At 42.3% G+C, this 26,842-nt stretch overlaps 1 protein-coding gene and 1 long non-coding RNA gene across 3 annotated transcripts in view; one reads left to right on the top strand and one right to left on the bottom strand.

The window, feature by feature from the left end:
* Positions 1–10,828: 10,828 nt before the first annotated feature.
* Positions 10,829–22,410, bottom strand: LOC308488961. 2 transcript variants are annotated; one of them, XR_013992029.1, is made up of 4 exons: positions 22,129–22,388; positions 15,647–15,737; positions 14,354–14,427; positions 12,310–13,952 (listed from the first exon to the last, which is right to left on the bottom strand). It is a non-coding gene; the product is annotated as an uncharacterized lncRNA (long non-coding RNA). The 2 variants fall into 2 exon arrangements; XR_013992028.1 differs by lacking the exon at positions 15,647–15,737 and having other exon boundaries at positions 10,829–13,952; positions 22,129–22,410.
* Positions 22,411–22,674: 264 nt separating this feature from the next.
* The window catches only part of WIPI1 (WD repeat domain, phosphoinositide interacting 1), a 32,875-nt gene continuing 28,707 nt past the window's right edge, over positions 22,675–26,842 (top strand). Inside the window, exons 1-2 of the mRNA XM_081027524.1 lie at positions 22,675–22,859; positions 26,723–26,805. Of these exons, the coding sequence (XP_080883650.1) occupies positions 22,780–22,859; positions 26,723–26,805 (163 nt within the window). The 5' untranslated portion in view covers positions 22,675–22,779. The remainder of the gene's footprint in view (positions 22,860–26,722; positions 26,806–26,842) is intronic.

The following is a 26,842-nucleotide window of genomic DNA, read 5'->3' as shown; positions in this document are numbered from 1 at the left end:
TGTTATCAAGAAAGTTCTACTGGACATGGCAAGTCCAGAGCAAGGATCAGCAGTTCTTTTTTGTAAAGGGCTAAAGCATAATTACTGTAGACCTTGCAGCCATGTGGACTCCATTGCAACTATGCAACTACCAATGTAGCATGAGAGCAGCTCTAGACTCTGCCGAAATGAATGGGCATGGCTGTGTTCCAATAAAACTTTGCTTAGGACACTTAAAGCTGAATCTCCTGTGATTTTCACACGTCACAAAATATGATGCTTTTGAGTTTTTCCCAACCACTTAAAAACATAAAAATCATTCCTAGCTTGTGAGCGGTACAAAAACAGTTGGTGGCCCACGGTTTGCTGACCCCGGCTCTAGAGTAAAAGCCCCTTCTGGACAAATCTCCCATTTTATTCATAGCTCTACATCTTGGAATACCTATGATTAAGTGCCTACTACGTAACAGACTTCTGTTGTATGTTGGATGTTGTGCATAATTCACAGCCTCTGTGTTGTAAGAGCTCACAGACTATACTTAGCAGAATAATGACTCCCCAAATATCCCCATCCTACTCCCCAGAACCTGTGAGCTGTTATATTCCATGGCAGAGAGGAATTAAGTTTGCTGATCAGATGACCTTGGGATGAAGAGATGATCCTGGATTATTGGGGTGGTCCCAATGTAATCACAAGGGTCCTTAAATGTGAAAGAGGGAGGCAGAAGAGCCAGTGTCAGAGTGATGCCATGTGAGAAAGACTTGAGCAGCCACGGCTGGCTTTAAAGATGAAAGGGAGCCACAAGTCAAGGGACGTAGGAAGCTTCTACACAATGTAAAAAGCAAGACAGCAAAGGCTTCTGGAACTTCCAGAAAGGAATGCAGCCTTGCCAACACCTGGGTTTTAGCCTAGCAAGGCCCATTTCGGACCTCCAGAACTCCACACAATAAATTTGTGTTCTTTTCAGGCACTATGGCAATTTGTTACAGCAGCAAGAGGAAACAAATACACAGTTGTCTGTTGCCACCTAACACATTAACCCAACACTTAAAGCACCCGTCATTGTATCTCATGGTTTTGTGGATCAGGAGCTTCGGCAGAACTCACCCGGGTGATTCTTTTGCACCAGATGGCATTGACTGAGGTCCCTGCATGGTAGACAACTGACAGATGGGCTGGTCTGAAGGATTCCAATGGCTTCCCTCACATGTCTTCTGCTGTGGTGGGTAGGACTGAAAGACCCCAGACCTCTCTGGGGCTGTTGACCCAGAGCACTAAGACCCGGAGCACTAAGAGTTTGGAAGTCCCAAGATGCCCGACTACTTCCATGATGGCCCAGAGCTCCCAGCGAGAGTGTCCTCGGGGACCCAGAAAGCTGCATAGCTTTTCATGACCTAACCTGGAAGTCCCAGAACATCATTCCTGCCACATTCTCTTGGTCAAACAAACTACTTCGGCCAGCCCAGATCCAAAGGACAGGCCACTGAACCTGATCTCTCATTGGAAAGAGGGTCAAAGCTCCTTGGCCATCTTTAATCTGCTATGAGGATGAGGGAGGCAGTAAAGGGCTTTTTTTTTTTTTTTGACTGTGTAGGGTTGTTTACAACTTTTTAATATGGAAAAAGAAAATTAAAATCACCCACAATCCCACCACTCAGAAACTATCACATAACACTGCAAAATTTTCCTTTCAATACTTTTGATGTTCCCTCTTTTCAGACTCACTGTGTATTTTTGTCCCTTTCCACTGACGGGCTTTAAATAGGAAATAGACATTATTAAATTTGCATGTTGAAACATTGCTTTGGCATCAGTGTGGAGGCTTGTTTAGCAGGGAGACCAAATGGACAGCTATTGCTATAATGGAGGCAGGGGCCCCTCCAAGGTTTGGCTGAAAAAGAGCAGGGAGTCGGGAGGGGAGGGTTCAGCTATTGAACCCTCCCCTTGAGGGTTCAAGAGCTCCCCTCAATCTCACTTAGTTTTTTTGATATGGACGGTTTAACTTTTAAACATATTATACAAAGTGCTTTGCAAATACGACTTTAGACAAGCCCAATCCAGAAACAGGCTGGAAAAAGAGCCATTTGAACGTTTATTTCTCACTGACACATACTATGTACCCACCAGGTGACCTGAAATTTTGTTCTACATTGTCTTCACAGCAGACCTCCAGTTTAAAAGTGACATCTTTTTAGCACATTGTGGGAGAAGGAAAGAAATGTTGGAGAAACATGCTGTCTCTTCAACATGTCAGTTCCTCTCGCATTTCAGTGGTCAAAGCAGATCACAGGCCAAGAGGTTATATATGGGCAAAGCAGACCGGCAGTGGCCTACAAGCCCCTAAGATCTGGCTGCCGCCACCTCTGATCTCAGGGCTCTGCTCTCCGGCTCACACATTCCTCCAGCCACACAGCTCTCCTGCTGTTCAAGCAAGCCCCGGGCCACCTCCGCTCAGGGCTGCTGTTCCCCGCACGTGAAACCTCCCCAGACAGTCTCAGGGTCTGCTGGCTCCCCTCTGTCAGGTCTGAGCCTAGCTGCCACCTGTCTTATTTCAAATTGTAACCTTCTGCCCACCTCCACAGTACCTACCATGTTCCCACTTACGCCACATTTATCACCATCAGCATATATGTATTTTACTAGTTTATTCTTTCTCTCTCTCTCTCTCTCTCTCTCTCTCTCTCTCTCTCTCTCTCTCTCACACACACACACACACACACACACACACACACACGTAAACTTTATGAGTACAAGGTTTTCGTTTTGTTCACTGTTGTGCCTCTAATACCTACAATAGTGCCTGGTGTATAAAAAGTGTCAGCGATGAATGAGGGAATATTAGAAAGATTACTAGCCAGAAGGAAGTCATAAAATGTTGGCTTAGACTACAACTACACAGCATGGTGTCAGCCTAAATAAATATGGAATAACTAATTTAGTAAGCCTGAATTTGAAAACTCCAGAATGTACAAGCGTACCTGGAGGTACAGTTTATTTCCCAGCAGTTGAATTATAGGGAGTTCGAGTTGTCTATGTGTTTCTGATTTTTATTACTAAAACAGTATTTTGAGCTCTCACTATGTGCCTGGCACATACAGCGTGTGCAGAATGTCTTATGAAACCTACACAACATTAGCTCCGGGGGGTGACCACCATTACCACTCGGGGGTGACTGAGGTGTGTTAGATGAGTGATTTCTGCCAGGTAACCCAGCTCATCAGCAATGGAACCCAATTTCAAACTCGAGTTTGGTTCTAAAGCAAGAGTACAGCTCCCACGACCCTACTTTCTAGAATGTGCGTAGTTTATTTTTATAACATGAAGAGGAAGGGCGAAAGCTTATTTAAAAGAAGAAGAAAGAAAAGGAGAAGTGGAAGAAAAGGAGGAGAAGGTAGGGGAGAAGGAGAGAAGGAAAGAGGAAGAAAAATAGGAATCTTCTAATCAAGAGCTGGTGCCTCCTGACCCTCTAGCAGACTTCAGCCCAGTGAGTTTCACAGAACAATCCCCTGGAAAGCCACTTACGCTTTCAAGACTTCATAATCACACAGGCATTAAAAAATCTCCTGGTATTCTCCCTGCCTAGTCCAGACATCAGTCTGATTAACGTGAAATTGATTGCAAAGTTGGGTCGTTCCTGAGAGAATCCTTTCTTTCATTTTGATCAAACCTCACTGAAATACTACGTAAACCTGGTATGGACCCGAGGACTTCATCACAGAGTTTAAAGTATGTTTCTTTAGAACCAATGGAATGAACACATTTTTTTTTTTTTTTCTAAATGAAGAATACGTAGCTCTTCAGCCTTTGCAAGAATGTTTGGAATGTCTCTTCCCCTATTTACCACAACCCCTCCTCTCTAAAAGCTGTGGCTGCAAAAAAAAAAAAAAAAAAAAAAAAGTCTCTACCTCTGTGGTGCAGGCATTATCACCATTTTGCAAACACAGGGAGTTTAGAAGGTCCTATTTCCAGAGTAAAAGAACAAAGGGTCAAAATAACAAGTGGGCACTAAAAGAGAAATATTTTTAGAGGCTTAACTCACTAGAAGTAACAGATGCCTTCTCCTTTTTACTTTGCCCTCTCTCTTTTACAAAGCAAACCTACTGCTGTGTTATCACAATACAATCCAAGGATTTGGAGTAAATCTGAGGTCTAAGATAATATCCTTGTACAGCAACAGCTGGTTTTAGAGGTCACTCGACATTCAACCCTTTGTGGAAGTGAAGTCAATTTCAGTTTCCCAGGCTCCATCTCTGCTGAGCTTAATTCTAGACGAATAGGACTGTGCACAAACTAATGCTCTTTTCAGGATTTTTCCAAGATGTTTGGTGGGTAAAACCATCTAATTAGCAGAATGGCAGCCTACAGTCTGCCCTTGAATTCAGCAAATCTTAGAAGTTCAGGTTGTTCTTTGAGTCTTGGGTGAAACAGATACATCTGTGAGGTCTTTATATGTTCTTAGGTATTACACTAGACTGCTCATTTGTTAGTGCTTTACTATTATGGTAGAAAATAAATTTATTTTAAAGGGAAGGGAGCAAATAGACCTTGGCCTTGAACAAGGAAATTGAACAACGTGCAGTGAATTGTCGCATTGATTTCCATGGCGAACACAGGGGCATTGTCTCACTTTGGGGGGCCCCCAGGTCTGAAACTTCACCTAGGATCTGCTTGCTTTCTGCATCATGGCAGAGGACACTATTGTTGTATCAGTCCTTTCTGGCTAAGCTGGATGATCTTTCAAAACTGACCCAAAGAGCGCTTCCTCAATCTGATAAAGGGCATCTGTGAAAAACCTACAGCTGGCACATGGTAAGTGCTCAATAAATACCAACCATTATTATTTTTCTACAGAAGCTTTAAACTGTATATAATAAAAACAGTCCGCCTCTTTCTTTATGGCTGCTCCTGCTAACTGCCACTCATCTTTCACAATTAGGCCTAGACGCCTCCTCCATGAAGCCATCTCTATTCCCCCAGCAGCCTGTGCCTCACCCATTGCAGCAAACACAGGACTTGCTACTCTGCCATGAACCATTTCCTAGTCTCTGGCTCTCCCCATTCAATCATACACTGTTTGAAGGTAGAGGATTTTTTTTCCATTTTGTACCTCAGCACCCAGAGCATTGCCTAGCATGTGCTTAGCACCCAATACACCTCAATTTCCTTTCTTTTCATCTTCATGGCTCAGCTTAAGTTCCACCCCATCTAAGATGTTTCCTTGTGGACTCAACTTTCCACTGGTACCCCACCCCCACACTGGCTTTATTGAGATACGATTGACAAATAAAATACTGCATATATTTAAGGTGTACAATATGATATTCTGATATAAGTACATCTTATGTAATGGTTATCACAGTCAAGCTAATTAACATATCCATGCCTACACATAGTTACCATTTGTGTGCACGCAAGTGCTGCGTGTGTGTGCGCGTGTGTGTATGTGTGTGTGCGTGTGTATGTGTGTGTGTGCGTGTGTGTGCGTGCGCACACGTGTGTGTGTGTGTGTGGGGTGCCATTGGGTTTTATATATCCCAATTGCCTTTGTATCACCAGTACCTAGCGCATAGGAGGTGCCTAAGTAATAGCACATGAATAAATGAATGGATGGATAGATGAGTAACTATCAAGATGGGAGACTATGATAAAGAGGAAAATTTCTGGCTATCATCATCTAGAAAATTTGGGTTAAATATAATAATGTTTTTAATGCATAACTAAGCTTTCAAGGAGGAAAGGGAAACCTCAGGAGCCAAAAACATGGCACAGGCAGACCTCGCAGATAAAAAGCACAAACGAAAAGCGCGGGGAAAACCAGACTTGCAGGAGAGTGTAACCGGGTAGGAAGAGACATGTCTATTAGACATGGTAAATGACAGGCTTAGATTTTACTGCCTACACAGACATAGGACATGAAGCCTTGGAACCTACATGAGGCAGGGAGCTGAAACTAAGACCCTGCATAAAACCGAGTCTTTGACGCTCTACCACCACAAATGGGTGGAAAACATCCAACAGCTCAAAACAAAGAAGCTTTTCTTGTTCTTCTGAGTCCTGGGCAAAATAGAAACTCTCTCCAAAGAAACTGAAACCTTTAGCCTGTATTGCAATATGCAAATGGGTTTCGGCTTCAAATGTATAGTAACTGGGTTGTTGGGAAACTTTGAACTTTTAACATTAAAAAAAGTCTCAGGACAATGATATCTCTGGGATAAATTGGTGCAGCAACTGTGGAAAAGAGAATGGAGATTCCTCAAAAACTTGAAAATAGAACTATCATATGATCCAGCAATTCCACTTCTGGATATATATCTGAAGAAAATGAAATCACTAACTCAAAAGGATACCTGCATCTCTGTGTTCACTGCAACATTCTTTACAATAGGCAAGATATGGAAGCAACCTAAGTGTCCATCCATGGATAAATGGATAAAGAAAATGTGATAGATATATATATATATATATATATATATATATATATATATATATATATATATATATATATATGAAATTATTCTGCCAGAAAAAAGAGAAGGAAATCCTGCCATTTGTGACAACACATGTGAAACTTTAGGCTATTATGCTAAGTGAAATAAGTCAGACAGAGAAAGACAAAAACCACAAATACCACATGATCTCACTTATACGTGGAATCCTGAAAGAAAGGAAGGAAGGAAGGAAAGAAGGAAGGAAGGAAAGGAGGAAGGAGGAAGGAAGGAAGGAAGGAAGGAAGGAAGGAAGGAAGGAAGGAAGGAAAGAGAAAGAAAGAAAGAAAGAAAGAAAGGAAGGAAGGAAGGAAGGAAGGAAGGAAGGAAGGAAGGAAGGAAGGAAGGAAGGAAGGAAGGAAGAAAGAAAGAAAGAAAGATTAACTCATAAATACAGAGAACATATTGGTGGTTGCCAAGACAGAGGATGGGGGTTGGGCAAAATGAGTGAAGGGGGTCAAAAGTTATAAAATAATAAGTCCTAGGGATGCAATATATAGCACGGCAACTATAATTAATAATACTGCACTGCATATTTGAAAGTTGCTAAGAAAGGAGATCTTAAAAGTTCACATCACACAGACACACACACACACACACACACACAAATGTAACTACGTGTAGTGTTATATCTTAACTAAACTTATTGTGGTGATCATTTTGCAATATAAACAAATAACACATCATTATGTTGTATACCTGACACTAATATAACATTATATATCAATTATATCTCAGAAAAAAAAGAGGTATACCTAAAATAACATTGAAAAGTTGAAAGCGAAAAAATGGGGAAATAATATATTAGGAAAATAGTTGCCAAAAGAAAAGTATAGCTATATTAATATAGGAAATAAAATCAGTATTTAAGATAACATAGTATTAGGAATAAAGAGAGATATTACATAATGATAAAAGAGCAATCTCCTGGGAAGATGTAAAAATTCTGTACTTGTATATATCTACCCACATAGCCTGAAAATATTTGGAGAAGTGTAACAAAGATATGAATAAAAAAACATAACAAGAGGCATGGCAGACCCACAAGGGGAAAGTAGAAACACCACTGAAGGACCCAAAAGATGTGAATAAATGGAAAGACATATCATTTTGGGGGGATATCACAGCAGCACTGATCTCCCTTACATACATTTAATTAATACATTTAATTAATAAAAAATACAGAGTTTTATATTTTGTTTTATGCTTCATCTGATTTGTTTTGCAAAAGCAAACAAACTAATTCTAGGGCTCATGTGGAAAAATGTATAATTGAGAATAGTCTAGGAAATAACGAGGGGGGACTGCCCCTCCGGGTATTAACCTATTACAAAGCATGGCACATGAATACAAACACAAACCAGGGGTTCAGCGTAGAGAATGCTGACACAGACTCAAACACATGATAGAAGTTTTACTTATGATGCAGATGGCATTGCAAATCGATATGGGAAAATGAATTATTCAGTAAATGATACTGAGACAATTGGCTCGTCATCCAGAAAAAATAAGATGCTCCTACCTTTGACCTATCATAGAAATTTTTTCTTCAGATACACTCAAGAATAACATAGGTGTAAAAATATTCATTAGAAACACTACAAATACCCATTAACACGGAATGATTAAATAATATGTATAATATATAGTTATATAATAATATATGACATATAACGATATAGAATATATAAAGACATAGTCTATATATATATATTTTTTTCTCACAATGGAAAATTCAGCCATTCAAAAGATGAGCCAACCCTAAATGTTCTAATATGGTGAGATTTTTTTTCATTGAACATCTCCAAAGGATTAAAAACAAGGTAGGGAACTGAGAACAGTCTACATGGTTGTGGTAATATCTGTGTTAAAAAAGAAGAAAAGGAGAGAGGCAGACAGATAGACAGCCAATTTCTGGAAAGACTCACAAGATACTGGTAAGAGTGGCTGCCCCCCGGAGAGGGAGACTGGGTGGCCTGAGACCAGAGGAGGGGTAAAAATTTACTTTCCTATATGCCTTCCGGTACTTTTAAATTTTGAACTCGTACATAGACTATCTATTCCAAAAAATATATCTTATAATTAATAAAGTGAAAAATGGAGACTTCTGCTTCCCCCAACATGACAGACTAGATATCCTGAAATCCTTCTGGCTACAGATACCTGGTAATGCTAATAGAATGTGACAACAACAATTCACAACCATAGGGAGTGATTTTTAACCTACTATCCCCTAGTATTTGTTCAAGAAAACAACCCAAAACATTAGCAAGAAAATACAAGGTTTGAACAGTGTAATTTAGAAACTTGATGTAATAGCTGTATGAAGAGAACTCTGCCCCCAACAATTAGTGTACCCACATTATTTATAAACACTATAGGACACTTACCAGCACTGACCAGGCCACATACACACACACATGCTCTAGGCTACAAGGTTGGCATCAAAATCAAGCAACTCAAAAAATTCAATGTCACATCAGCACATTCTCTGCAAAATATGAAATCAACTTTAAAATTAGCAACAATAACACCACCAAACTTGACATGTTTATAAATTTTAAACATTCCTTTAGAAAAAAAATTATATATGTATTCATATATAGATATATAGAGATATATAGATACATATATATAGATATATAGAGATATAGGGATAGATATAGATATATAGATATAGATAGATTTTTGGGTCCAAGATGGCGGATTAGATTATAACATGAAAAAAATATATATCCATTTATCCATAAATCCATAATGGAAATTAGAAAATACTTAGACCTTAGTAGCAATGAAGACAATATGTATCCAACACTCTGGGCTGAAGCTAAAGAAGGACTTAGAGGAAATGTTTCATTCCATGCACATCCTTCTGTTGCCTGCCGTATTTACTCAATGTTATGTTTCTTGAGAGTTTATTAACAGACAAAGATTTCATTCATCTATTTAACTGCTACATAGAGACATAGCGCACACAGACCTGACTTGGAGGAAATTCTTGCCACGTTTCTACAATAAGCATGTTGTTTGGTAGAAGTTTTGGGTAGACACTTTCTATCAGGTTAACAAAGTTGTTTTCTGTGCCCAAATGGCTGAGGATTTTTATCGTGAATGAATTTGAAATTTGTCAACCCCCACTATGAGCTCTATTGAGAGGATTATGTTTTCCCCCTCTATAGTGTTAAAATTGCATAAAATATATTAATTTTTAAATGTTAAACCATCCTTTGATCATAGAAATAAATCCAACTTAGATTCTATCATTTTTAAAGATACTCGCAAATGTTTTATTTAAGCAAATAGGAAAACGCCTCTGTTTTGATTTTAACTGTGGGTGTTCTTTGGTTTTCCTTTGATAAGCTGATTGAGAAACCTCGCTGGGGAGCCGGGAGAGGCAGCACCTGACATTTTGCTCTGCTGACCATTCATCATGGGACCGGAGGCAGCCCTGCCTGCCTGCTGCCAGCCTTCTCACTATGTGTGATATCAGGCAGCTGGAGATCAGGCAGGCCTCTGGGGCACTGCTGTCCAAGTCACCCAGCCCTCAACTCCTGCACACAGCGAGTCCAACACAGGAAATAACCTTCTGTCAGCATCTGCTTCATTTGTTAGGAAGCACACCTCATCCCTTTAAAAACAACCACAAAAATGACAGCTGACTCCCTACCTTTCCAAAAACTGAGCCCAGTAAAAAAAAAAAAAAAAAGAGTTGATCTGACTTAATGCTCCAAATTTGGAAATTTTCCAGGCTTACCATGTTTCAGCTGAATTGAAGATGTTAAACTGTATATAACTATGTATAATATTAACATAAAAATATATTTCATGGTTTTAGAAAGATTAGCAACAATCAAAACATTACCATGGAGCAACTGAAAACTGAGATTGTAAGGCAACATGCATTTCTTTCCTGAAGAGTTCCTTTTCTTGTTAACAAGTTTTTAAATTGAACGACTTATACATGCTCATGCTCAAAAGGCCAGATAGTGGGCAAATTATACAAATAAAGAGGAAGCTCCCCCACACCCTATCCCCCCTAATCTCTACGCCTTTGGAAATGAGAAGAAACCTGGAAATCACGGCTTCCAATTTCTCTCCATCTTTCCAGAAATGAACAATGCATACCCAAGGGAGACAGGGCAATTGATTGGTAGATTAACAGCTCAGCAGCCAGATCAATAGTTCTACCTCTTCATACCAATCAGTTCTGTGTAAATCTGAATTTAAGTTTAAAGGCTAATTTGTACAGTGACATTTTTGTGTCCTCTGACGTCTCCTGTAACTTGTTTCATACAAGAAACTAAAACTTGTATCCTCAGAATAATCCTCAAAATTAAAAATTATTTACAATCTGACATTCACCAAGAGCAGCTGACACTTTTAATTACACATTAAAAACAAAGTTACTAAAAGTATAAAATTTAAGGATCTCATAAATGAATTTGCTGAAAAGTGAACCAGAAAAACCTAATGCTCAATCATCACATTCACAAATTATTGTGTTATATAAATTATGACCCCCAACCCACAAAATGTTTTTTGCAGTTTGTGAGTTTATGCTGATACCCATGTATCTCTCTTTTCCCATTGTGTTTTATAGGAATAAAGTATGCTTTAAAGAAGAAAGCTTTACGTTTCAGTGCCTTTAACAGCACTTTTTCCAGCTTTTTGAACAAGGGGCCCCGTGTTTCTATTTTTACCTGCAAATTATGTCGCTGGCCCTGGTTGGTAGCTTTGTTGTGCTGTAAAGACTCATAGGCTCAGCCCAGTGTGCCTGAGCAGAGAAAGCAGAAAAGTTCTTGGGTGTTCTGCCTGTGTCCCCAAAAATGTGGGAGGGAAAGATGTGAACATGGAGTCTACTGCCTGCTTCTTACCAACAGGGTGAGGGGAGAGGGTAGCAGAGGGGAAGTCTCTACTCAAGCCATGGCAAGGTGAGGTGAGCTCCCTGAGGTGTAATGGAGGTTGGACGAGTTATCAAGACTGGAGCCATCTTGAAAGCCCCACGGGCCACCTGCCAAAGCAACAGAAGAAAGAGGCACTGGCTGGGCACTGGGGGATGAAGCTGAAGACATGAGCCAAAGGAGGTCACCCAAATCAGGAACGAGGCTGTGCGGAAGGTCCCATGAGAGGCATCTGAAGAACCACAAATGGGACCCGGGAGAACAACAGCGTTTTGGAGACATTTGGAGAGCTGCCCTAATGGGAGGGAGTAACTTACAAAGTTAAGAGAGAGAGTAACTTACAAGCAAGAGAGAACTTGCAAGGGTGTCACTGAAGACTCTTCCCTCTCTCCTGCTAATCCCCTCTCCTGGCCCCAACTCAGGAGAAGGAGATAGACCGGGAAGGAGGAGATAGGGAAAGAGGGAAAAACGGAAAGAAAGAGGTGCTCGGTGGTTTGGAATTGGCTTTGAGAGGAATATATTCTACTCTCTGGAAGGACTAGAAAACTTAGGGGATTTATCCATACCATAATTTCTGTAATTATAATTACAGAAAAATAAGCACTCTCCTGTTTGTCCCTCCACTGAGTTCATGTAATAAAACAGTTAACACGTGTACATTCATACACGTTTTTACTAGAAATAAACCTTATTTTTTCATATAACAACATATCTCAGAGATGGTCCTATGTGAGTACCAATAGAGCTGTCTTATTCTTTTCATGCCTGTGGTACATCTACAAATGTACCACAATTAATGTAACCTGTCTTCTATTGATGGATATTTTGCTATCCTTCAATCTTTTGCTGTAGGTGTATTACTTTTCAAATCAGAAAAAAAAATGCATTGACTCTTTTTTTGGTACATATCACTGAAAGGAAAAAAATACTGCATTTCTTTTTTGATTCCCTGATTTATTTGTGCAAAGCAACAAGGTTACTTTGTACAGTGGGCTCTTCATTGTTTCTAGTTTCCTAGCCCCCCATCATGTTGTGAGTCTCTAGCATTTGATGGTAAAAGACACGTCTTGGGAGTAACAGAGACTTCAGCCAGGCAGTCACCACCCTATCACAGATTAACTTGGTGACCTTGGATATATTGTTTAAGTTTTCTGAGCTTCAATTTCTTTGTCTATCACATGAGGCTAATACTTCTTGCCCGAGAATGCTGTTAGAAAAAGTAGAGATAATCTTTGGAGAATGCATGGCATACAACATGTGCTCAGGAAAGGCGCGTGCTTTTATTGTTGATGTTTTTGTTTGTGTGGGGATGTGACTGAGTGCAACAAATTATACCCTTTTGGTTTGCTTTTCCGTCACTCAACACTCACTATGCACCTTGGCCACCACCTTTGGCAGTGATATTGTCTTGAGGAATAAAAAAGTAGTTTAATATTGAGTGAAGCAAAGGATGTTAAAGAAGAAGACAGTGTTTAAAGGTGATGCAGTTCAAAGGCAAAGGAAAGTATTTCTCTCCATGAATATCGATCGTCTGTCCTCCAAGTGTGCTTCAAGGAGGCCTGGGGCTACCCAAGAATCTCTTGGGGCATCTGTGAAGACAAAACTATTTTCAAAATAAAACTAAGATGTTATTTGCCTTTTTCACTCCTCTTCTCTCACAGGTGCACAGTGGGGTTTTCTAGAGGCTGCATGATGTAAGATGTCACCACAGGCTGAATGTGGAAGCAGCTATGAGAATCCAGCTGTCTTCTATTAAGCTAGACGTTAAAGAGATTTGAAAAAATGTAAAACAGTGCCTCTCCTTGAGACTCACTAATACCGTATAGTTAATTGACATTTGGTGATAATACCAATCAAATTTGGACATCACTTTTCAAGAGAGGCAAAAAAAAAAAAAATGACACTTGTGATTAATTAATGGAAAGCTAATTTTTGTATGATTTTTGAATGCCTGATTCTGTAAGTCAGATAGTTGGCAGACATTTCATGAGCCCCTATTATGTGGTCAAGCATTGCTTTAGATGCTAGGAGAAGCATTTAGACTCATGAGACCCTACCCTTATGGAGCTTACCTTCTAGATAGAGGAAACACATAAACAAATTAACAAATGAGGTAGTTTCAGGTTATGATAATTGCTTTGAAGGAAGTATATATTTGTCGGCTATTGTAGTAAAAATCCTTGGGGGTGGAAGAAATTGGGCTCTGTGGTCATGGGAAATTATACACCCAGGTCAAGAGGACCTAAGAATCTATACTATGTTCATGGATTGGAAGAAAAGAAGAATGGAAAATAACAGCCTGCCACGCAAACAACCAACACATAAAATAGTGCAAAATAAGTGATTCCTGTCCTTGGTGTGAGATAAATCTCTTCTTAAAAAACAACTCTCCCACAATTCCCCGGGAATTGCTGAAACAGAATTCTTTCAAGAGCTCAGGAGAAAGAAATCCCATCAGGAATGCGGGCTGAAGTGTTGATGTGTTCTGGGATGAAAGTCAGAGGCAGAGCATTCCAGAGAGTGAGGTCAGACATAGGTCATCTGTAGATAGAGGCTGACTTAAATGCCCACTTGTGGAACAGATCCCTGGGGAGAAAGCAGACAGAGAAGAACTGAGGGCCTAGGAAATAGCCACTTTTAATGTTTTAAGATAGGCTTTGTCCACTTGATATCTTTCCAAAAGTCTCTTACAGAGCCTCTGGAACCAAACGTCCATAAAAAATTAAAAACCTACCAAAGGACATTTCTGACCTCAGAGAAATAATGAAAAGTCTCCATCACGCCCACCCCAGCTATGCAGCAGTGAACACACTCGCGTGGTTTTTTTTTGAAAACATGCTGGCTTTTTATTCTTCACACATATTTGCAATCAATAAGAAAAGCAGGAGATCATGTAGATAATAGGAATCAAACTGGTACATTCAGGTTTAGCCAATGAGAGTGTTTGCCACTTCGCATTTCCATTTATAACAGAGATTCTCACTCACCAGCAATGTGTGACTGACTTAGAGCTGCGGCAGCAGGCTCAGCGCACAAGCCGGCCTCCATTCTGATAGTGGTCCTAAAATTAAAGGAATACTCAGAACATCAAACCCGGACATTTCATTCCAGTTCTTCACCAACTGACACATTTTCCATTACCTCTGACCTCCTCTCGTGGTGTCAACTATTACCTCCTCACCAAGGATTCTGGATCTTTCTCTCTCATCCCACATACCTACCCTAGGCCGGAACACGGGTATCAATGCCACATTAACGTAAGATTGGAGAAAACAAAAAACGATCATTTCAATAAGAGTTGAAAAAGTATTGGGAAAAGAAAGGAAGGAAGGAAGGAAGGAAGGAAAGAAGGAAGGAAGGAAGGAAGAAAGAACTTTGCTGTTGTCACAATGGACACTGCAGTCCTGGCAGTAACAAGGTACCATCTTCAAGGGCCTTTAGCGGCAGGAGCAAACGTGCATGTGGTGATACCCAATGAGGCGGGTCCCTGCACATGTGAGGCGTTTCCAGGGACTTCCAGTAATTACTGGGGAAGGCTTTGAAGGGAGCTGAATGTCCTAGAGAAGTTAGAGGCAAGAGCTAGTGCAATGTGGGTAGCCAAGGACACAACCTCATTTCCACTAGGAAGCCACTGAGACGTGAGGAAACCCAAGTTACATTGGCAGCCGCTCTCCACGCTGACCTGTCTCTCCTCACTTCCATGTCTAGTTGGTCAGTGAGTCCTATAGCTCCTACGTCCATCCCCCAGCGGCTCCCTAGGTCAGGTCTAATCATCTCTAACCTGGACTGAGGCACCTGCTGCCCCCCTGGTCTCATTCTCCCCTTCCCCACCCCTCCTCTACAGCCTCTATGTCTGGTACCACGTGAGCTTTCTGAGATGCAAGTCAGTATCTGTGGTTCACCACTGCGCACACACTCACACAACTCAGGTGTGCTGAGGAAGTGGACACTGTCGAGCCTAGAACCGATCTGGTCTTTCTCTGGACATCTGCGTGTTGCCTGAGAAAGCCCAGGGAGGCCGGGGGCAGGAGGGACGGGTATGTATGAAGCCCGCATCAAGCCAAGAGGGCCCACAGCACAAATGTTAACCAAAAAGGTTAATGTAAATGTTAGCCAAAAATGTTAACATCAGGAGGGCCCTGACAGAGAAGAGGCAGCTTATAAAAAGAACACATACTTCCAACTTTTAAAATATTTGATAATGCAGTCCTCCCCCCTTTCGTGCATCACACACTGTGTTCCAATTAGTACACATGTTCAGCAGGGGGGCCGTGGCTTACCTGTAAGCTCAGAGACTTTTACAGTAGGAGGTAATCATTTCGTCCAGCTTGTCTTCAACTTTGTTCTATGAAACGCTGCGGGCGGTAACACCTGCAGGTGAAGACCACCAGGTCACCTAGTCAGTGTTAGTTTTCACTCACTGCGGCAAGGGAGTGTGTGTATTTAATGAACGATGGTAAGAGGCTGTGGGCGGGCGCTTTTTGTAGGGTGTGGGTTTGTGTAAGTGATTCTAAGGTGGGAAAGGTAGGAGAAACAAGAATCAAGTCAGGGTTGGATCTGGTCATGCAGTGGTCAGTTTAACAATTGGGCAGCTCAGAAGTCTCAGTTTGGGAGGTAAGAGGAATGGATGGAGTCTGGGCAAGGCACTGATAAGAAAGAATTAGTCACGCAGTGTTAGTCATTTTGAAGCTGCAATGTGGCCTTGGGAACAACACTGTTTTCTGTGGGCCTTCCACTGGCCTTGTTTACAACTGACTGTCGGGAACATAACAGTTCTGCTGATCAGGCTGATTTTCCCTTTCTCACGCCCCATGAGAAGTTAGTGGGTGTTCCTGGAAGAAAGACATCTACATAAGCCTGGAAAGGACTTGCTAAACAGTGTTAAGTAAACGCAATGCTGGGCTTTCTGGAGCTTTTAACATGCTCAAGTGAACGGTGAATCTCCCAAGACACATTCAATTCATTTTCAACACAGCTGCCTGAGTGATTCTGTTCAAAGACAAGTGACAATGTCACTCCACCCCCAGGGTTACCACTGCGACCTCTTTTCCTGTTTATCTGGCCCCCTCTTCTCTCTACTCCAGCCAGCCTGGCTTCCTCCATGTTGCATGAGGTTTGTGTTCCTTCTGCCCAGAACGCTTTTCCCCCTTGTGACTGCATAACCTGTTCCCTTCTTTCCTTTAGGTCTTTGTTCAGATGAAACCTTCCAGCGAGGCCTTCTCTGCACACTCTATATAAAAATATAATCTACCCCCTCCACAATATTTCCGAACGCTTGTTTACCACTTTATTTTTCTTCTTAGCACTCCTTGCCCTCTAAGACACTTTACGTTTTATTTTTGATTATGGTCTCTCTGCCCATGTGGGCAGGAGTTTTTATTTGTTTTGTCCCATGGTGCATTCCTAGTACCTGGAAACATGGCTGGCACGTAACAGGCACCTGATAGAAAATTGTCAAATGAATAAATATGTAAATCCCTCCCCAACTTCTCCTCCAGCAGAGGAAGCAGTGAGGAGGGCTTCTAGGTTTTCCGTGTATAGGCAGTAAAAAGGTTTGGCGGGAAACACTTGCGGAGCCTCGGGGGCTCTTCGTCCAGGGTTTAAAATCAGCTCTACCTTCTCACTCAAGCTAGTCTTTCCTTCTGGGTCCATCCCCCAGCCTAGACCTATATACCGTGGGTCACTAGATGGCACTATTCACCAGGAATCCTGGGATTCTCCGCCCTCTCCTGGGCAGCCTAAGGCCTTTGCAATCACCTTCTTCCCAGAGGTGAAGGATTCTGAAGAACGGATACCACTCCCAACATCATTTCTCCAGACTAAGAAGAAACTGAGTTGTACAGCACCACTTACCCACTAGCCACCCCCGCCCATAAGCGTCGGTTAACCCTTTGCTTGGGAGCAAAAGATGTTTTCAAATACTTCAAGTAATACCTCTGACAGACGTAAGCAAAGCCTTAGTCCCCTTTGAAAAACTGCAGGACTCCATACCCTCCCCCTTGCACTTGGCCTGTGGCCCTCTTGGCACAATGCTGCCTCTTTCTCCCCACCCCTTGCCTCTCTGTTCCTGTATAGGATGAAATACAGGTTAAGAGGCCAATTCTATTTCTAGACACGAACCACAGAAGTCTGTGAGACAGCGAGGAATGATGACCTGGGAGCCTGGGGGAGGGGACTGAGTGCAAACTACATCTCTCCATAACAACTGCCCTACAACCTCCAGCAACTTACCTGATTTGGTTTACACAGCTGCGTGACGGGGATAAAAATCTGCCACACAGGACAGATGTAGGGAGCATTACATGAGCAGATGTATGAAGCTTCAAGCCAAGCTTTCCGTAAAACTTTGTTTTCAGGTATCACCTATAGTTTTACTCTAAAACTTGTCAGGCTGATGGGCTGACCCACTGAACCCGTCTGTAATCTCAGCTGGTCTGAAGATGTTCCAGAGAACAAAAACTCCATGATTGAACCTCTCTACATGGTCTTAAATAACAGACCCTTAGCTCAAGGTATGTCTGCAAATACACACATCAAAAGCTACTGCTTCACAGATATCAGCCTGACCAGCAAGTGTTTATGGAGAACTTGTGATTTGCCTTGGGGTTTTAGGAATTATTATTCTGAAAGCAAAAATAAGAAAGATGGGGGGAGAGAATGAAGACAAAGACACCAGTTCATGCTTCAGTGAAATATCATTGCTTCTTACTTTTGACAGGAAATGTACAAGTCAAGGGATATTGGAATGATCGTTGATCTTTGCTTTCTGCCCTCCCTCCCTTTTAAATCAATAAAACCCAGAAATAATGGTTCCATTTGGGGATGAAAGGCACGTAACAGAGACCGTTCCTTTACTGCAGCCATGCTCTCCCCACACAGAGTGTACTTATGCTGAAACACAAAAAAGCTCCAATGGGCCTGCCTGCTCAGCCATACCACTGATGGGGACTTACTGTTTGCCAATCCTTGGGGATCACCCCCTTTCCCAACCCCTCCCCTCCTACTCTAACACTGTGGGGCTGACTCTTTGAGCTTTCTTCCCTCTCCCTGACCCCCAAGGCTTATCTAGTCTGTATTGTCCCCAGGCCCTTCCTCCCAAAGTACCACCACACACTTGCCTAGGTTCTGAGTTGTTGAAACACATCAGGAAAGAAACAGGAGATTATTTCCTGTGACCTGATTTTATAAAAATAGAACAGATTTTATAAAAAGAAGAGAGGAACAGGAGTGGCATGGGCTCACCTAGTAGTTACTCTAATTATAGACAGTTGGATGTTATGGGCAACCATATTGGGTGACAGGATGGTTGCCTCAGACAGGATGTCTCATTTCCAACTTCCCCTGTGAATGTCCTGTGCGTGCCCTAATCAACATTTTAAAATTACAACCTGATTGTCACACAAATAGGAAGTCTCCCCATTAGCTGAACTGTGGCCTGCAATTTTGTATTACCGAGGATGTTTGACTCCCAGAGCCAAGACGTTGCTGACTGTTTCCCTAGGAAGAATGGACATTTTGTCGGGGAAAACATACACACTTAGGAATTTCAATTAGAAGAAGAAGAAAAAGCCAAAATCTTGTTCCCACTGTGGTAAAGTGTTTGTCCCCTCCCCCCCACCCCCGCCCAATATCTTTTGCTTCTGTTATTTGGCAGTGAAATGTCTGTTCCAAGAATGTGGAAAGATTAGGATGCCATAAGCCCAACATTCAAATTAGGTCTCGACTCCCACGGAACCTAGAACTAAAACTAGGACTTAAAAAAGAAAATCAGCCTGACATTAAATGAATTCAGCACCTCTGAATTTATTTATAAGCTTTTCCTTGGCTTTTTATAGGAATGGACATCTGGGATTTTTTTTTTTTTTGAGGGTGGAACATTTCAAAGAGGCTGCTTACACCTCTAAAAGCCGTCACAAACTGGCCCTCCACAAACCAAATCCAGCCAGCTGATGTATTTAGTTTGGCCCACATGGTGTTTTTTTAAAATAAGAATTAGTTGTCAACATTTAAAATTTTTACAGAGAAATATCGGTTTATAAAAAATATAAATGTATATACATATACATTTATTTTATATGTACAGACACATATATTTCTGTATTGTCTTGGGGAAAAAATAAAACCAGAAGAGGCAGCCCTGAGATGTTATTTCCACATAGGTGGTGGTGGAGGGTGGGCCACGAACCCAGTAGGAAACATACAAGGGGGATCATTCACAGGAAGGGTGGAGCTGGGAGGATGACCGGTTTTCTTCCATATATCTACATCTCTAGGCCTGAAACTTAAATCCAATGAGCATTCAGTTGTGCTACCACAACATGTCCAAAACTAAACGCGTCTTCCTAAATAGCTGCCAGATGTCTGTTTTCTGAAAACAACACAATGAGCTGCCCCTTTCCTAACCATGGAATCTGCTTTAACTCTTCCCTCTTCTTCCCGGCCACACCCCCTTCCCCATCAGTCACCATCCCCTGTGGTCTATGCTCTTGAAACATCACTGAGCACTAACATAAGTAACCAGTCACAGGAGCACTTAAAATATGACTAGTGTGAATTGAGATATGCTGTAAGTGAGTAAGACACACGGGATTTTAAATACTTAGGCACCACATAATAAACTAACTGATTAATAATTTTACATTGATTACCCATTAAAATGATATTTTGACAGATTGGGTTAAATTTTTAAATATGAAAATTAACTTGCCCATTTCTTTTTACCCTTTTAAACGTGACTTTTGGAAAATTTAAAATTGCATACGGGGTTTTTATCAGTGGCTCACATTATCTTTCTATTAAACGCACTGCCTCAAAATATCTCTTGAAATATCTCTTGGTGTAATGTGGTAGAGATGCTGATTATGGCTACCATGGCAATCATATCACAGTATATAAATGTATCAAATCAACATGTTGTACACTTTAAATTTACACAATGTTATATTGCAAATGTGTTTCAATTTAAGAAAATCTCTTGAGTTTGTCCTAACCTATATGGCACTGCTGTCATCCAATAGGCTGGTCTCTTACACCCCTTCACTCCTAGAATTTCACATTGGTCTAGGCTTTTCCCTGCTTTTAATCTGCTCCGCACACACCCTGGCTGAGTTTATCTGCCTGAAACATTGCTTTTATCATGAAATAGTCCGGCTCAAAAACTAACACCAGCTCTTTAATCCATAAAGTCCAAACTCTTGGTAATAACAGCTTCCATTTTAAAAACCTCTTGGGTACTTTATGTAATTCTCCCAGCAACCTAGCACCTAGCATGCCAGACTCCTGGTTTTCTAAATAGAATAGAAAGGACTGAAGCATTTGCCTTCGCTGGGAGTGGGGAGGGGAAGCAGCTTTGATCTGAGAAGTTACAAAGAAGATGCAGTTAAGGGGTTGCTGGTTGGTTAGAGGTTAGAGCGGGAGTTCAATTCCCACATGAGATGGTGGGCTGTGCCCACTGCAACTAAGATTGAAAACGGTGGCTGGACTTGGAGCTGAGCTGTACCCTCCACAACTAGATTGAAGGACAATGACTTGGAGCTAATGAGCCCTGGAGAAACACACTGCTCCCCAATATTCCCCAATAAATCTTTTTTAAAAAAGAAAGATTTCCTTTAAAAAAAAAAAGTAGAGGGCTATAGTATTAAAAAAAAAAAAAGAAGATGCAGTTAAAGCATCCAAACAGCAGCTCTTTTCATTTATGATGGTTCATACAACACTTCACAATTGACTAAAGAGCAATCAACATCTGTGGATCTATGAGATGAACTATTCTTATATTAGTTGAGAGAAAGAATGACAGTGTTGAGAGAAGAAACTGTTATGTTTGCATTTTAGAAAACCAAAGCCAGAAATCCAACCATAAAAGCTTAAGTGAAATAGGGTTCTTCTCGCGTCCACTCTATATCCAAGTTGTATATTTATACAGAGGGTGTCAAAAAAATTTTTTTAAGAAAGGAAAACTATATTAAATTTTTAATACTGAATATGTACAGATAACAAAAGATGAATACAAGTCACGTTTGACTTCTGCAATGACAAGAGGTGCTCAAAGTGGTTACCATCAGTGTCCAGACACTTCTGATTATGGCGAACTACTGCTTGAGCATAGATAACATCTCTTAAATGTGTATCCATTTTTTTGGCACCTTTGATATATATATACATATATATATATATAGCTATTACAAAATAGGTAAATTTGAACTATGCCAATTTGAAGTGCTGTAATATAACAATAATTAACATACCATTCATCTCAAAATTTGAAAAGCATAAATTAAAAATTCATCAGGAATTAAATACAAAACGAATATAGCTAATGAATCATAAACTGAGCTGGTAACTCTGCATGGCAACATGTGCTTAGCTTGGGGAGAGAGGCCCTTTGTCATCTCTAATTATGTGAGTTTTGAATTGTGCTGTACTCAGGACTTTATCCCTTTCATAATATACACCATTTTTTTCCTTTTTTCTTTCCTTTTTTTTTTTTTTTAAGCTACAGATCAGATAGGTGTTTTCCAATACTGTCTGGCGGAGTCGTTTGGTTCATGGATCTTGACACCAGGCAAGCCCACATCCTACCGTCTGTGCTACTTTGGAGACTGTTGAGCAGTTCCGTGCTTCAGTGCCACCTCTTTAAATTGGATGTAATTATACCTTTCCTCACAAAGTTTTATAAGAATTCAACTAGATATATGTACATAGTTAATACAGTACTTGGCATGTGGTAATTCTCAACGGCAGTGCAATGGGTCAGACAACTTACCTGTGTGGCCTGACTTAGCACCCTGGTTTTAGAAACGTTTCTCAAAGCAGCTTGAAGACTACAAACGGGTGGGTGGGGCTCTGGCGTCTAAAGCTGTCCACTAAACTCCGTAAGTTTAATACACGAAGTTGCACATGACGAGGGGTTGGGAGTGGTCGGAACCAGCTGACCCCTTTGCTGCGTCGGCCGCGACGCAGAGGCCGGACTAGAGCCCGCAGGTCCGGCCCCAGCTGCACCAGCTCTTCCTTTCCCCCGGCTCGCCAGCGGCTCTGGCAAAGAAAACACCACCACGTGGCCTGCAGCCTCTTTATCACGCGCCTTCGCCCAATGGCGAGCCGCGTCACGGAGTTGGGGGCGGGTCGTCAGCAGGACGGTTCCGCCCACAGCCATCGCCAATTGGCCAAGGATGAGCCGCGGCGTGGGCTCATGGCCAATGGTGGCCGGAAGTGGGGACCCCGCCCTCTCAGTTGCTGTGTTCCGCGGGATTGGCAGGAGGGGAGGGGCGAGACGCGGAGGGGCGGGGCGAAGCGGGAACGGGGCGGGGCTAAAGCGGAGGGGGGCTGGCGACCCGGCCCGCAGAGCCGGTGCCAGCGGGCTGCTGAGGTGGCTGTCGCCGGCTCGGAGCTGCGGCTTCCCCGGATCGAGCCCCCGATGGAGGCCGAGGCCGCGGACGGCCCCCCGGCCGGGGTCGAGGCGGCGCTCAGCTGCTTCTCTTTCAACCAGGACTGCACGTAAGCCGTGGCGCCTGCCTTGCCGGGAGGTGGGGGACAGAAAGTCTCAACCAAGGGTGTTGTCCTGTCGGCAACTTGTAGCAGGAGAGGCGCGAGCCTACACCCCCGGAGGGCCTCGGCGGGGCGGCCGGCGGTGGCTCAGACTGGTTCGGGTCTTGGTAGCCCCCTCCTCCTCCTCCCTCCTCTACCAGCAGGGGGCTTGGGCGCCCCCAGCCCGCGCTGCGGGCCGACAGCCAGGAAAGGCTGGCTGACGGTGAACGGAGAGTCACCCAGGGGAGTGGGGCTGAAGAGAGCTAAGGGATCGGGAGGGGGATAGTGACCGGAGTGGAGGTCTGGGTTGGGAGGGGCAGAGGCCAAAACAAAAGAGATGGCAGGGGAGGGGCAGGTTGCAAGTTGACCCCAGGCGTTGTAGTTGGGGCCCAGGAAGATGGAAATACAGGAAAAACTTTCCCATTTGTCCTTGAGCATCTCAACGTGGCATCTGGGCAGGGCCTCGGACAAAGAGGCAGCCTATCCCTGCGGCCAGGCCAGGCCCTGTCCCAGCCCCAGCGCGGGGCATCTGGCCTCCCCACTCTGGATGTCAGAAACCTTTCCATTCCTCTCACTGTTTCCACACAGCCACTCAGCGAGGCCCGGCTGCCTTCTCCGAGTCCACAAGCCCTTTCCCCACCCCAGGCTGCCTTCTGCGAGGAGCATGAGCTCCACCCTGTTGCTTTTTCGAGTCGATGTTTAATGTTTCACCTTGATGGTCACATTTGGACTCGGGCCAGAGAGCTGGGAGTTAATAGACATCTGGAGGTTTCCGTCCCTTCGAGGCAAACACTTTTTTCCTACCCTCTTTTTCGTGGAATTGTTAGAAGCCAGCTCTGGGGACCACATAGAATAATCTCTTTGGAATGTGCACCCAGTGCATCAGGCAGGGATGACTCTTCCCAAGTTCCCACTTCCTGCTGTACCAGCTTCTGTTGTGTTCCTTGTTTGGCGTCAGCTTCAGGCTTGTGCTTTGGCCACCTGCGATTGGGCTATGCTAATATTGAACATTCAGTGGTGTGATCAGCACCATCATGTACCATAAGCAACTCTGGCTTCCATTCCCTTTGTGTTTCCGTTTAAAACCACCCAATACCAAACAGTATGTCTTTGTTCAAAAAAAAACTGCCTATGTAATCGGGTAACCTGGTTGCTGGGCAGCTTGGTTAGATATGTGACTTTCACGATTTCCTTGACCACAACCCACAATAAGAAATACATATTACAACATCACTCAGTACCCATATACATATAATATCACTAAAAAGTGATTCACACAGTGGTGCTTAACCTTATTATGTGTGGTATCCTCTGGTATTTTCTATTTCTTTCTTTTTTTGAGCCATTTGTGACTCACTGCATTGTTTTTAAGATTTACTCCCATTTCAGACCCGCACTTTACAAAAATGATAGTCTAGATAAAATTCTGTTTTGTAAGAAACATTTTGTAAGAGGGGATGGCTGTTGAAATGCATGGGTGTTTTCCTTCCCAACTGAACACAGGATAAGGAGGGGAGTCAGTTTGCTTACTAGTAGTCAATGTTCTGAATTCTGCATTGTAGCATTGTTTATCAGACTATTTTAAAGTGACGTTAATCTTCATTCTAGTTAAGTCCTGGCTTTCATAGCAACTGGATAAGAATGTTATTTTCAAAACTGTAGGGTACTGGGAAAGTTAATTTCCTTAGTTCTTACTGTCAGTTCAGTTGTCTTGGATGAAGGCTCTGCCGGGCAGCTCTGTCTTACCTATAAATAAGTTTTTGTCACAGTCAGTTGTTTGGAGCCACAGAGGGTATGACATTGGGTTTTAAAATAAGTCAAGCCCCTTACCGAATACATTGAGGAGTATCAGGGTGTCTTTTTCTAGTAAGTGTAGTCTGAATTTGAAACCCAGTATTTCCGGAGAAGGTGGGTGAAGACAGCTAACCTTCACCAGTCTCCTTGACTTGCAGTTAATGCTTGGCTGTGTGCTAGACACTTTGGATACAGTCTTTCATTTGATTGGTGATATATATTTGTCCCAAACCCTGGTCCTATGAGAGGTGAGGCTAATTTTTTTTGTTCCTACAGAAGGCCTTATGGATAAAATAAGGTTTTAGTCTGAATTCTTTGATTCAGAGGTGTTTATAGCCATTGATCAATCATTTAAAACATAATAGTGATCACACTGCCATTTTCTCACATATAAAATTCTTCTGTTCCAAAAGCAGGGCTTATGTTTGAAAATTATTTTACATTGCCAGATCTTTTAGTTAATATTATAAGACCCTAGTTACAACATTTCCCCCCTGACTTGCAAGCTGTAGAAACCTCGGTTTACCACTAAATGTGTCTATATTTATGTGGAAAAAGTTTAAAAGCAGTAAACACTACAGAGTATATTTTGAAGTTTTAAGATGCCTTTCCAGTTGCTCTTTGTCATCAGTAGGGCTCTAGTTCTGGGTGCCAAACCCACTGCTGCTCTCATGCAAATATCTAATACACCAGTTAAGCCACTGGGCAAATTGGAGGGCTAAGAACAGAAGCAGCTACCTCACTCATTAAAAGTTGACCATAGTCACCTGTGTTCCACGGAAGAACAAATGTTGGGTAGAAAAAAATATTCTAGAGAACATCATGTGACCTTTTTTTTTTTCTTTAGGCAAGTGAAACAAGAGCTGGGGCCATAACAGTAAGCTGCTTATTTTAGTATATGCTTCCCTGTGAAGAGCAAATCTCACCTGTTTGTATATTTGTTTTAAATGAGGAAGTTGGACTGATTTTTTTAGGTCCCCTTAGGACCCTTGCAGCTCGGACATCCCGTTTTCCCAGAGTGGAAGAGCTCAGGGTCAGACTGCTTACTCTGAGTGTGCGCTGTGTCACATTCTGTGGCTCACGCAGGTCTGGAGGGCAAAGCAGGAGAGAACTAGATGTAGATGGGGATTCCCAGCTGCTCAACGAAAGGGACTCATTTGCTTTCATCCTGAGGCCAGGTAAACCGGGGCTCACACTGTCTTTACCTATGGGTTGAAAAGTGAAAAATTAAGAAAACAAGGTGTTTTTTAGCACACATTGTCCCAGATAAGTGCTCAGTTTTTGTTTTGTTTGTTGGTTGTGAGGCTAGCTTTGTGGAACACAGTATAACACAGAGTTCTCAACCCTGGCTGTGCATTAATATACTTGAACTCAAACAAAACAAAAATCCAATTAAGTAAAAAGCTTAAGGGTAGGGGAGCAAGGCAGTCATCAATATTTTTCTTTTTTTTGGCAACTTCCCAGTGAGTGTAATGTCTATCCTGGGATGAGAGCTACTGGTATAAACTGTCCAGGATGTTTTCATGGAAAGTGATGAAAGGAAGTGTCTATTAAATTTTGCCTACTAATGACCTACTACGCCTACTATGAACATGTATTTCCTTTTTAAATAAAAAATGATTTACATCTTGGTAAAGTCCCTCTCAAACAACGAGGAGGCCCCTAATTGTCTTGGGGGTAGCGCTGTGATGAATATTCTTAAACATTCCATTTTTCCTATTTCTCCCCCTTTAGGAAAGCATGGACGGCCTCTAGTAGGTTTGACATTTCATTTGATAAAACCCATGACGTTTTAGGTCTCTTAACCATTTCACATTTTTGTGTGTAGATGTCTTTGACCTTGTCCCTTTTATTGTACCTGCCCACCTGACAAGGTGTGCCTCACCAATTAGACAGGTATCAAATATCGAAGCTCCTAAAAATGTACGTTTATCTGTCCCCTATGAGGTTAGAGGGAAAATGGGTGTCTATCTTCGGGCAGGTCTGTGGTTGGAGTACAGTACCTGCTGTCATTCCCGGGCTGTCATTATCTTCCGCAGATCCCTAGCAATTGGAACCAAAACCGGTTATAAGCTGTTTTCTTTGAGCTCTGTGGAGCAACTGGACCAAGTCCACGGAAGTGGTAAGTGTGTGTGTGGGAAGGATCTCAGGGGCACCAA

Source organism: Rhinolophus hipposideros (assembly GCF_964194185.1).
Source record: "Rhinolophus hipposideros genome assembly, chromosome: 20".
NCBI lineage: Eukaryota > Metazoa > Chordata > Mammalia > Chiroptera > Rhinolophidae > Rhinolophus > Rhinolophus hipposideros.
The sequence above is the reverse complement of the archived record's forward strand: the minus strand, read 5'-3'. Positions and strand labels throughout refer to the sequence as shown.